Genomic DNA, 13,833 nt, shown 5'->3' on the forward strand with positions numbered 1-13,833 from the left:
GATCAGAGAAGGAGAGGATCAAAATATTAGTAAATTAAGGACACATGCAGGCACACATGTGCACACACATACACACACACAATTACAAAGCAATAAACAAACAGCAATGAACAGATGCAAACATTATAAACTAGTATATTCATTGCTGCTGAGGGATGCATAGCAGAAGAAAAGTGAGACTTCAGCAGGGCAGGTTTCGTGTAAGAAACTCATCTGGTGGTCATGAGTTTTAATTTTCTTCCACCTTCCTCTTTGTTTCCTTACTTCAGAAAGAACCTTAAGAACAATGTTTTCAACATTGATATACTGACAGAAACAATTTAAAAGGTAGAATATATTGGGGTTTTTTTGTTGTTTTGTTTTATAAGTCAAGTGTTTAGAAATATGTTTTAGGACTATATCAGGTTTGTTTTAAATTATAAGAACAATTTGATCCCCAAAAGACAACTCATTCCAGGAGACAAAACTTAACAATTTGTATCACTTTTAACACTGTTGCTGAGTTCCCTATACAAGTTTGAAAAGACATAGAAGTGTTAGCCCTTAGATTTCAGTGGCCTTGCATTAGAAAAACAAACTATATTGTCTTGTGTTCAGGTCAAGAGTATGCAGATGTTGTTAGGTGGATCCTTTCTGAAATTCCCATCATTTAATCTGACAGAGGATCTACTGTTTCATTTCATTATATAGTTGGTTAATTTGTTTACCTACAAAAGAAAACCACTGTAAAAGTATATTTGTTTTATTCAAACATCATTAATGTAGTTATTAAAAATTTAATTAACTTTTTAGGTAGGAGAGTTCTCTTTTATTTCCTGGACTTCTTTAGTTGTACATGTTCCTCTGATTTTGTTATTCTAACAAGGTCTATACAGAATTCTCTTGGTTTCAACTTCCCATCCTTGATGATAAGAATATTGCTTTCCTTCTAGTCTAGAGAGGGCATCTTTCTTTTAATTTTTTTGTAGAAATGAGGGCTTGCTATGTTGCCCAGGCTGGTCTCAAATTCCTGGCCTCAAGTGATCCTCCTACTTCAGTCTCCCAGAGTGCTAGGATTTCAGATGTGAACCACTGTGCCCAGCAGGAGGCATCTTTCACAAGAAAATTTCATCTTCTGCTTTTAAAAAACACAAGGAGGTGCAGTGGCGCGATCTCGGCTCACTGCAAGCTCCACCTCCCAGGTTCACGCCATTCTCCTGCCTCAGCCTCCCGAGTAGCTGGGACTACAGGTGCCCACCACCATGCTTGGCTAATTTTTGTATTTTTAGTAGAGACGGGGTTTCACCGTGTTAGCCAGGATGGTCTCGATCTCCTGACCTCGTGATTCACCCGCCTCAGCCTCCCAAAGTGCTGGGATTACAGGCGTGGTGGTCTTTTATTTATTTATTTATTTTTAAAGCACCTTTAGCTCAGAATAATTCTTATGGCAAAGTAGCATATTTGGGGGTGGCATATTCTGAACTTCTTCTCTTGTATACCATAGAATATGAACTCTCTATATACTTTATTATGTGTAATTGTCCCAATGGAATGATGATAGAAAGATGCTGCAGACACAGCTAAAGGCTGTAATGTTTCTTTTATGGCAAAAGATACAGATATAGACAGTTTGTTATATAAAGCAGGATACAACACAGCATGCGTCCAAACAGAAGTCTCCCAAAGCTCCCCACAGGGATTACACTATCAGCATGGATTGAGGTATAGAGTGTCAAGCCGTCCTGGCTTGCCTGGGACTGAGGAGTTTTCTGCAACAGGAAACTTTCTGTGTTAAAACTGGGTTTTTGGTTCCAGGCAAAGTGAAGCACTTGGTCACTCGATTTGAGGAGTTTACTTGGCTATACTTACATCCTATCCGGACCTTACTTCCCACCTGATTATTGTGGAGACTCTAGCCCCACATCTATCTACTTACCAGGGGCAAGTGAAAACACCCAATACATTCCTGTTTATTATGAGACTGTATAAAGTAAAGGTCAGTTTCCCAGGTGCGTTCTTCAATAGGCCTGGGCCTCGAGCAGTCTGAGGTCCACTCCCGAATCATATAATGGGTTTAAGAATAATGATGTGCAAAACTACAAATACTAGAAAGTATGGGATTCAGATATTGACTTTTGATTCTGCTACACCGAGGAACTGTTGTATCCCTTAGCCAGGAGGAATAAGGGCCATGCCTCTGCCTGGATTCTCTTTTTTGGGACTCATTCTGTTCTTGCTCAGTGGTGGTCCACTCTGAGATGGTCACTTCCTTATGGGATTGTTTAATATCAGTCATACAATCTGAGGCCTTCAAACTGATGTGGCTCCAAGTTTAAATTTTAAAGAGAAAGGCTTCGTCAACTGTACCCAAAGATTCTGTCTTTCCTTTAATATACTCTACTAAATCCAGGCTGTACATTTTTCTTACAATGATATTTATCTGAATGACTTTCTATTCGGTCTCTAGTTCATCTGTATCTTGTATTTTTTGCTTGTTTTACTCATTTTGTTTTTTATGTGCTTTGAGATGTAGCATGGAAAGACAGAAAAAATAATCACAGCTTTTGGCAAGGTTGAGGCAGCAGTATGCTGTGACAATATATGAGAAAACCTTGGGGAGAAATGAGAGAATTCTAAGCCGGGAAAATAGGCGAGCTACCCTCCAACTGGATGTGTCTCTTCCTAGGCAGTCTTCAACTGTTGAAACAGATCAAGGACCTGCCTGATCAGCAAATCCTTTTTGGCTGTATTAGTTTGCTAGTGCTGCTATACCAAAGTACCACAGATTGGGAGGTTTAAACAACCGAAATTTAATTCCTCACAATTGTGGAAGTTAGAAGGCTGAGAAAAGGTGTTGGCAGGGTTGGTTTCTTCTGAGGGCCTCTCTCATTGGCTTATAGATGGCTGATTTTTCCCTTTGTCTTCATAGTCTGTACACTCTGTACATGTCTAAGTCCAAATTTCCTCTTCTTTAAGAACACTAGTTAGATTAGAGCCCACCCTATTGACCTCATTTTAATTTAATTACCTCTTTAAAGACCCTATCTCCAAATACAGTTACATTTTGAGGTACTGAGGGTTAGGCTGTCAACATATTAATTTTAGGAGGTAAAACTTAGCCCATAACATTCACCATCAGAGGCACATTTTAAATCTGTCATTTTTATTATTACTAGACAATAAATGTGGCCTTTGTTCATTTGTTAAGCAGACTTTTGAAAAATCAGAAGAGTTAAAAGTATGTTACAGATTTGTTAAGTGCAGATGCTCTTTGACTTATGATGGGATTACATCCTGGTAAATTCATTGTATGTTGAAAATATCTAAGTAAAAAATGCATTTAATTCATCTAACCTACTGAACATCACAGTTTAGCCTACACCATCTTAAATGTGCTCAGAACACTTATATTAGCCTACAGTCGCAAAATCATCTAACACAAAGCTTATTTTATAATAAGGTGTTGAGTAGCTCATGTAATTTATTAAATATTATACTGAATGTGAAAAACAGAATTGTTGTATGGGTACTCAAAGTACAGTTTCTACTGAATGCATATCACTTTTGTGTCATCATAAAGTGGAAAAATTGTTAAGTCGAACTATCATAAGTCAGGGACTGTCTGTATGTAATTAGCCCTAATCGTTTTTTTTTTTTTCTAAAGGTTCCTCCCTAAAACTGGAAAGTTAATTCTCTGCCCACAGGCTGCATGAACACACCATTTCTTCAGTGATAACAAATATAACCTGAGTACTTCAATATGCTGTACTCCTTGTTTGCACTCCTCGTATACTACCAGCGCTTACAAATACTGTTTGGAAGTTAATACCTAAGATAGATAGTTTCCAAACATAGTTTTCTTCCTATTGCTCTTATATCACCCACTTCATCAACTCTTCAGTATGTCTACAATTAAATAAGTATGAATCCCATTGGCCCAGAGCTATAGAATCTTACAATAGCTATTAAATGTGATATTTACCACATTCTCAGCATTAAGTCAGACAGGAAAATCCCAGAATTCATTACATTGGGACTTAGCACATAGAGATAACTTGACTAAGTACAATTTGAATGTTTAACAGCTCACAGAGATATTAACTGAAGGATATTGGTAATTTATTCTTAAATTAAGCAATCATTGCTTGGAAAGGTATGAAAACATGGAGGCTCCTATCTATTTTCACCTTTTTCTGTTTTTGTAAGAGATATTGGCAAACTTCTGTAATTCTTATATTTGGAATTTGATTTGTAGTTGATATTGCCAACTGTTAGTCTTTATGCCAGCTAGCCTATACTTACAGAACAATCAGAATATGCAAACTCAGAAAACCCACAGACTACAGCTCCAGAATATTGTTTTTCCTTTAGAACTTTCAGGGATGAAAAATCCAGAAGTGTCTCTCAGAAAAAGATGTTTGTTTTTTTGTTTGTTTGTTTTGAGACGGAGTCTCGCTCGCTCTGTTGCCTAGGCTGGAGTGCAATGGCGCAATCTCGGCTCATTGCAACCTCCGCCTCCAGGGTTCAAGCGATTCTCCTGCCTCAGCCTCCTGAAAACTGGGATTACAGGCACCCGCCATTATGCCCGGCTAATTTTTAATTTTTAGTAGACAGGGTTTCACCATGTTGGCCAGGATGGTCTTGAACACCTGACTTCAGGTGATCCGCCCACCTCGGCCTCCCAAAGTGCTGGGATTATAGGCGTGAGCCACTGTGCCCAGCCCAGAGAAAGGTTTTTTAACTAATTCTTTTTTTTTTTTTTTTTTGAAACAGGGTCCTGCTCTGTTGCCTAGGCTGGAATGATGTGGTCATAGCTCACTGAAACCTTGAACTACTGGGTTCAAGTGATCCTCCCACCTCAGCCTCCTAAGTGGGACTACAAGCATGCACCACCACTCTTGGCTAAATTTTTAAATCTTTTGTAGAGATGAAGTCTTCCTATGTTTCTCAGGCTGGCTTCAAGCTCTTGGCCCCAAGCGATCCTCCTGCCTCAGCCTTTTAAAACTAATTATTGATTCAATAGCATTCCCACAGCCAGAAAACTCATATGGCTTTGAAGTCAGTTCCCAAAAACTTAATTTAAAACAGGATGATTCTTCCAAATACCAATTTTTTTTCAGCATTAGAGGACTGAGCTACAATGCTGCCAGAAAATGTCAATTATTCAATAATTCTAACTTATGAGTAATATAGAAAAATACCTATTAGTCAAGTTAAAAGTCATTAAGGATCAAACAACAGGATCTTAGGATACGGGACTAATTAGGACCAGATACTCCAGATCATGGAGTTCAGTGGTTCTCAAACTTTAACGAGCATCAGAATTACCTGGGAGGCTTGTTAAACTATAGCTTGTTGGGCCCTACCCCCAGAATTTCTGATTCAGTAAATGTGGGGGGTGAGGGGGCTCAAAAATTTGCATTTCTGACAAGTTCTCAGATGATGCTGATGCTGTTGATCTAGGGATCACACTTTGAGAACCGCTGATCTTGTTGGGTTTTCTCCTTCTAAAGTTGTTTATCAGCTAAGAGGACTGTTTATTTAATGAAGAAGATGTTCTTGGCCAATTTCTTACCTACCTCAAGAGTAGACAAGCACAATGGCTGAAGAGAACTTACTACGTGAAACACCCAGATCGTACATACCATAACTCAGTGAGGTAACTACTACTGTGATACCCATTTCACAAATGAAGGGACATGAGAACAGGGAGTTGAGCCCAGACAGGCTTCAGAGTAAGTTCTTAGCCGTTTCCACTACTCTGCTTCCCATGGTAACAGATAAGAACTTAACTGTGTGCATTGATCCATCAAGAATAATGACAGTGATCCTGGGTACAGTGGCTCATGCCTGTAATTTCAGTACTTTGGGAGGCTGAAGCAGGAAGATCACCTGAGCCCAGGAGTTTAAGACCAGTTTGGGCAACATAGTGAGACGCTATCTCTACACACACAGTTGTTTTTTTTTTTGTTTTTGTTTTTGTTTTTGTTTTTTTAATTAGCCAGGTGTGGTGGCTCGCACCTGTAGTTCCAGCAACTCAGGAGGCTGAGGTAGGAGGATCACTTGATTCTTGTGGTCAAGGCTGCAGTGAGCCATGATTGTGCCACTGTACCACTGCGCTCCAGCTTGGGCAACAGAATGAGACCCTATCTCTAAAAAAATAAAAACAAAAATTATATGTCAATGAAATATGCCAAAAACATGTTCCATTTTAAACAAATTACTAAAGTGGAACATGATTTTTACAAACCATGTTAAATGCATGCCAATTACAAGAACCAGAAACCAACCTGAGCTGTACAGCTGAATATGAAATGTACACAATCCAAGGGCTTCGGGAAGAGACTAGAACGAGGACTTGGAAAGTGTTAAGACTGCTTCTCTCTGCTTTCCATTTCATCTGTTTCTCTCCATAACAGACTTTCCCGGCAGTCTCAGTTCACATGGAGGAATCTGGCCACCCCAAAACTCTTAAATTTACATTTGAAGGGTGGCAAAATATGCTACCCCAAAACATTCCACTCTGGCATAAGGATTACTTTCAGCTAAAGGTACTTGAAAAATAGATACAAGAAGGGCATTCTAATCTCCCTTTTTCTTCCTGAAAATAGGAAGTTAAAATCTCCCATGTGAACGATGTCCTCCCTGTATTAGGAGAAAGGAAACATTATTCAATCGGGAGTCTTAGCTGAGAGAATTCTGTACAAACAGACCTTGTTAAGATAATTATTATCTTCCTTTTAGCTTCCCAACATAATTTAGTTACTTTTCCACAATTGCCTCTCTTTGTTCAACCCAATATATTAATAAAAGCATGTAGTTTTTGCCATTTCTTTGGGTCTTCATTTCTTTATGACAGCTCCTATGTCACATAAAATTTATATTAAATCTTTATGCCTTTCTCCTACTAACCTATCTTATGTCAATTTAATTCTCAGGCCCAGCCAAAGACCCTAAGAGAGTGGATGTAAAGTTTTGCCTCGACTACACATTCACAAATTCAGGCCCACTCAGATTAACTGGCTGTTACTCAGTTGTAATCCCCAGTTCCTAGTGGAGAGAATCTGAATGGCCTTAAGTGTTTCCCCTGGTTCAATCATTTATGGCTATGGAAGTGGGGTCATGCAGTATAACTTTGGCTACTTCTGTGCATGAGGCAGGGGAGGAAATCATCGGCTGTGAACAGAGCTCACACTTTCAAAGGAGTACTCTCAGAAACTCTTGCAGTGCTTGATCACTTCTCTCTATCACAGGATACCTTCTACATCTTTTTTTTTTTTTTTTTTTTTTTGTGAGGGGGGTCCTCCTTTCCCCCCCGGTGGGGGGGAATGGCGGGGATCCCAGCTCACCGCAAGCCCCCCCCCCGGTTCACGCCATTCTCCTGCCTCAGCCTCCCAAGTAGCTGGGACTACAGGCACCCGCCACCACGCCCGGCTAGTTTTTTGTATTTTTTAGTAGAGACGGGGTTTCACCGTGTTAGCCAGGATGGTCTCGATCTCCTGACCTCGTGATCCGCCCGTCTCGGCCTCCCAAAGTGCTGGGATTACAGGCTTGAGCCACCGCGCCCGGCCCTTCTACCTCTTATAGCAAAGTGTAGACCAAGAATGTAATTCGTTCCTGACCTATCAAATTGGCAAAAACTCAGATGCCAATACACACTGATGGTGAGGCTGAGAAGAAATAGTCACTCATGCATTAGTGATAGGAGTGCAAAAGGGTGCAAGCCCCATGTCAAACCTACAAAATATTCAGGTGCATTAATCCTCTAAGCTAGAAATTCCACTTCTGGGAATCTACTCAACAGGGATCAAGAGAAATGGCCAAAGAGTATAGATGTTTTCAGTCCCTGTACTTTTAAAAGAAGATCATAGACAAAGGATATCTTATTGCAATATCAAAAAACAAAAAGCCACCCATGATCCTTGTCCCTTACACGCCAGTAATTAAATGCAGCCAGTCTTGCAATACATGTGCTTTTGTATACCATATATATATATACCATAGAAAAACTGCATTCAATTTTTAGAATTTTTAATTTGCAGGTAGCATTTTACAGGCAACTACTGCTATTTCATACTGTGAGGAAAGTCTGCCCTATATAATGTTGATGTGATATAGAGGGAAATAGCTCCAAATATATCTAGTCCCACTGATGTGTGGTACTGGGGACTGCATTAGTTACCTCTCTCTGCATCACAGCTTTTAGAGCAGCTAACATGAAAATGCTTCATCTAAGTGATAAGCAAATCATATGGAAACATTTTACAGCCAATGTATTTCATGCACATTGGTTGAATCCTGGGGAAAATCCAAGTAGAGCATGGTTTTAAGTCAATCGTTTATCCTCTTTTTTTCCCTGTAGTACATCTCTTCACATATTAAAGACTTGAAGAGTGAAATGTTTGAGGAACTCCTTAAGCACCTTTGCCACTCTGCAGATGAATTCCGGGAGGTCATAAAAGCTGACATGCGGAGGCAGATGTTCGCTGAACTCTTCCTACATTGTGACCATGGGAAGGTGGGTTAAGACATTTAAAGAATTGCTTCTTGGCCAGACATGTGGCTCACGCCTGTAATCCCAGCACTTTAGGAGGCTGAGGCTGGTGGATTGCTTGAGCCCAGGAGTTTGAGACCCGTCTAGACAACATGGTGAAAGCCCATCTCTACAAAATAGATACAAACTTTACTGAAATATATTTGTTTATGAACCTTATATTTATTTGTTTGTATCTCCATGTCCAGAAAGGATTTAAGTAAGCTCACAAGAATAGAGAAGATGCAACAACAAAATGTAAACTAAAAGTAGGATGAAAGAAGAAAAAAATAGGCCGGGCGCGGTGGCTCAAGCCTGTAATCCCAGCACTTTGGGAGGCCGAGACGGGCGGATCACGAGGTCAGGAGATCGAGACCATCCTGGCTAACCCAGTGAAACCCCGTCTCTACTAAAAAATACAAAAAACTAGCCGGGCGAGGTGGCGGGCGCCTGCAGTCCCAGCTACTCGGGAGGCTGAGGCAGGAGAATGGCGTAAACCCGGGAGGCGGAGCTTGCAGTGAGCTGAGATCCGGCCACTGCACTCCAGCCTGGGTGACAGAGCGAGACTCCGTCTCAAAAAAAAATAAGAGAGAGGATAGCAAATGAAGCTAGGAACAAAGCCCCAAATAATGACCTAAATAGTCGTCGTGGGTTGTTTACAAGTTTGGATCTAAGATTCCTAGCAGTGAATGTGAAAAGGAAAACATGACCAAACACACTAATGACAATGTTTATAAGATAATTACTGACCGGGCGCAGTGGCTCACGCCTGTAATCCCAGCACTTTGGGAGGCCTGAGGCGGGCGGATCATGAGGTCAGGAGATCGAGACCATCCTGGCTAACACGGTGAAACCCCGTCTCTACTAAAAATACAAAAAATTAGCCAGGCGTGGTGGCGGGTGCCTGTGGTCCCAGCTACTTGTGAGGCTGAGGCAGGAGAATGGCATGAACCCGGGAGGCAGAACTTGCAGTGAGCCGAGATCACGCCACTGCACTCCAGCCTGGGCAACAGAGTGAAACTCCATCTCAAAAAAAAAAAAAAAGATAATTACAAACAAGTGCTAAGAAGTACAGACATTTGGGGTTCAAATTTTTATTTTTATTTTTTATTCATTATACTTAAATTTCTAGGGTACATGTGCACCATATGCAGGTTTGTTATATAAGTATACATGTGCCATGTTGGTGTGCTGCACCCATTAACTAGTCATTTACATTAGGTATATCTCCTAATGCTATTCCTCCCCCTTCCCTCCACCCCACGACAGGCCCTGGTGTGTGATGTTCCCTTCCTGTGTCCAAGTGTTCTCACTGTTCAATTCCCACCTATGAGTGAGAACATGTGGTGTTTGGTTTTCTGTTCTTGCAATAGTTTGCTGAGAATGATGGTTTCCAGCTTCATCCATGTCCCTACAAAGGACAGGAACTCATCCTTTTTTATGGCTGCATGGTATTCCATAGTGTATATGTGCCACATTTTCTTAATCCAGTCTGTCATTGATGGACATTTGGGTTGGTTCCAAGTCTTTGCTATTGTGAGTAGTGCCACAATAAACATACATGTGCATGTGTCTTTATAGCAGCATGATTTATAATCCTTTGGGTATATACCCAGTAATGGGATGGTTGTGTCAAATGGTATTTCTAGTTCTGGATCCTTGAGGAATCGCCACACTGTCTTCCACAATGGTTGAACTAGTTTACAGTCCCACCAACGGTGTAAAAGTGTTCCTATTTCTCCACATCCTCTCCAGCACCTGTTGTTTCCTGACTTTTTAATGATCGCCATTCTAACTTGTGTGAGATGGTATCTCATTGTGGTTTTGATTTGCATTTCTCTGATGGCCAGTGATGATGAGCATTTTTTCATGTGTCTGTTGGCTGCATAAATGTCTTCTTTTGAGAAGTGTCTGTTCATATCTTTCACCCACTTTTTGATGGGGTTGTTTGTTTTTTTCTTGTAAATTTGTTTGAGTTCTTTGTAGATTCTGGATATTAGCTGTTTGTTAGATGAGTAGATTGCAAAAATTTTCTCCCATTTTGTAGGTTGCCTGTTCACTCTGATGGTAGTTTCGTTTGCTGTGCAGAAGCTCTCTAGTTTAATTAGATCTCATTTATCAATTTTGGCTTTTGTTGCCATTGCTTTTGGTGTTTTAGACATGAAGTCCTTACCCATGCCTATGTCCTGAATGGTGTTGTCTAGGTTTTCTTCTAGGGTTTTTATGGTTTTAGGTCTAACATTTCAGTATTTAATCCACCTGGAATTAATTTTTGTATAAGGTGTAAGGAAGGGATCCAGTTTCAGCTTTCTACATATGGCTAGGCAGTTTTCCCAGTACCATTTATTAAATAGGGAATCATTTCCCCATTTCTTGTTTTTGTCAGGGTTGTCAAAGATCAGATGGTTGTAGATGTGTGGTATTATTTCTGAGGGCTCTGTTCTGTTCCATTGGTCTATACCTCTGTTTTGGTACCAGTACCATGCTGTTTTGGTTACTATAGCCTTGTAGTATAGTTTGAAGTCAGGTAGCGTGATGCCTCCAGCTTTGTTCTTTTGGCTTAGGATTGACTTGGCAATATGGGCTCTTTTTTGGTTCCATATGAACTTTAAAGTAGTTTTTTCCAATTCTGTGAAGAAAGTCATTGGTAGCTTGATGGGGATGGCATTCAATCTATAAATTACCTTGGGCAGTATGGCCATTTTCACAATATTGATTCTTCCTATCCATGAGCATGGAATGTTCTTCCATTTGTTTGTGTACTTTTTTATTTCGTTGAGCAGTGGTTTGTAGTTCTTCTTGAAGAGGTCCTTCACATCCCTTGTAAGTTGGCTTCCTAGGTATTTTATTCTCTTTGAAGCAATTGTGAATTGGAGTTCATTCATGATTTGGCTCTCTATTTGTCTGTTACCGGTATATAAGAATGCTTGTGATTTTTGCACATTGATTTTGTATCCTGGGACTTTGCTGAAGTTGCTTATCAGCTTGAGGAGATTTGGGGCTGAGACGATGGGGTTTTCTAAATGTACAATCATGTCATCTGCAAACAGAGACAACTTGACTTCCTCTTTTCCTAATTGAATACCCTTTATTTCTTTCCCCTGCCTGATTGCCCTGGCCAGAACTTCCAACACTATGTTGAATAGGAGTGGTGAGAGAGGGCATCCTTGTCTTGTGCCAGTTTTCGAAGGGAATGCTTCCAGTTTTTGCCCATTCAATATGATATTGGCTGTGAGTTTGTCATAAATAGCTCTTATTATTTTGAGATACGTCCCATCAATACCGAATTTATTGAGCGTTTTTAGCATGAAGGGCTGTTGAATTTTGTCAAAGACCTTTTCTGCATCTATTGAGATAATCATGTGGTTTTTGTCTTTTGTTCTGTTTATATGCTGGATTCCATTTATTGATTTGCGAATGTTGAACCAGCCTTGCATCCCAGGGATGAAGCCCACTTGGTCATGGTGGATAAGCTTTTTGATGTGTTGCTGGATTCGGTTTGCCAGTATTTTATTGAGGATTTTTGCGTAGATGTTCATCAGGGATATTGGTCTAAAATTATCTTTTTTTGTTGTGTCTCTGCCAGGCTTTGGTATTAGGATGATGCTGGCCTCATAAAATGAGTCAGGGAGGATTCCCTCTTTTTCTATTCACTGGAATAGTTTCAGAAGGAATGGTACCAGCTCCTCTTTGTACCTCTGGTAGAATTCGGCTATGAATCCGTCTGGTCCTGGACTTTTTTTGGTTGGTAGGCTATTAATTACTGCCTCAATTTCAGAGCCTGTTATTGATCTATTCAGGGATTCAACTTCTTCCTGGTTTAGTCTTGGGAGGGTGTATGTGTCCAGGAATTTATCCATTTCTTCTAGATTTTCTGGTTTATTTGCGTAGAGGTGTTTATAGTGTTCTCTGATGGTAGTTTGTATTTCTGTGGGATCGGTGGTGATATCCCCTTCATCATTTTTTATTGCGTCTACTTGATTCTTCTCTCTTTTATTCTTTATTAGTCTTGCTAGCGGTCTATCAATTTTGTTGATCTTTTAAAAAAAAAAAAGCTAGCAGAAGGCAAGAAATAACTAAGATCAGAGCAGAACTGAAGGAGATAGAGACACAAAAACCCTTCAAAAAATCAATGAATCCTGGGGTTCAAATTACAGTTAGGAGCTTCTCTTTATTAAAGGGGCCCTTATGTACTGAAGTGAAAATCTTTTATGATGGGATTGTAATAAATTAAACAATGACTTTTTTAGGGCAATTTCTTATAGTTATTTCAAATGTAGGCAAACGATGCCACACTGGACTGCAATTCAGAAAAAGCAATTCTTAAAAGAACCAATATATTGCCATCTAGGTTCTCAAATTCCTGCTAATTTGAATGAAGCCAGGAATATATTTTATAAAATCTGAAATGTCTATGTGTCTTTCAGTCAACCCTTATTGAATATTGCTTCTTTTAACAGAGTTTGTAATAAATATTGGGTGACAAATGTCAAAGTTTTACTCCCTGGTAAAATGCCCGAAGGATAACTATTCTCTGTTGGCCAATTTAACACCAATTCGTGTGCTGTAACAAACGTAGTGGGATAATATTTAGAGCAATTAACTGAGGTTTGCTTTCATTCTTTGCTTTTCTTCCCATCATTCAAGCAGTAGTTATATGCAGGGGCGGAAAAACTACACCTGCGTCCTTGTAGGATCCCTGCTGGGTCTGAGCATTAAACTGACATGACAGAATAATAGGAGAAAACCGTACAAATTTAGTTACAAGTTTTATATGGCACAGGAGTCCTCTTAAGGAAATGAAGGCCCAAAGAAGCACTTAGAGTCAGTTACTTATGTATTGGATTGGACAAAGAACAGCAAACTGTGAAAATGTGACTAAATTATATGGGGAGTCTTAAAAGATAAGAGTTATTCTAACAACGTCTGTACAGTATTCTGTTGGTCTCAACTTCTCATCCTTGAAGATAACAATTATGCCTTTCCTTATAGTATAGGGAGAGTTACTTTCACATGGGAATTTCATCTTCTGCTTTGAAGAAACAGCACAAAGGTCAGGTGATCTTCTCATATCTGTTGCTTTTCAAGTGTCTTTAACTTAGTCAATATGCCAGAATAGCATATTTTAACCCCCTCAGAGGAAAGATAGAGTCTCAAAAAAAGAAGTTATATGAGTTTCTGAACGGAATATATATCTGGGAACAAAGCCCCAAAATGCATAACATAATGACTATGTATATGTCTTATACACACACAGGCATAAATAACTATATATTTATATATATTTAATATATATTAATATATATATGAGTCTCTCTCTC

General features: G+C 39.6%; 1 protein-coding gene across 9 annotated transcripts in view; it reads left to right on the top strand.

The window, feature by feature from the left end:
- The window catches only part of EFCAB5 (EF-hand calcium binding domain 5), a 187,299-nt gene that overhangs the window by 87,714 nt on the left and 85,752 nt on the right, over positions 1 to 13,833 (top strand). For all 9 annotated transcript variants that reach the window (XR_004179272.1, XR_004179271.1, XM_031657008.1 and 6 more), the window contains one exon: positions 8,342 to 8,497. Coding sequence is in view for 7 of the 9 variants with exons in the window: in XM_031657008.1 (XP_031512868.1) it covers positions 8,342 to 8,497 (156 nt within the window). In the remaining 2 variants the exon portion in view is untranslated. The remainder of the gene's footprint in view (positions 1 to 8,341; positions 8,498 to 13,833) is intronic.

Source organism: Papio anubis, chromosome 17 (genome assembly GCF_008728515.1).
Source record: "Papio anubis isolate 15944 chromosome 17, Panubis1.0, whole genome shotgun sequence".
Taxonomy (NCBI): Eukaryota; Metazoa; Chordata; class Mammalia; order Primates; family Cercopithecidae; genus Papio; species Papio anubis.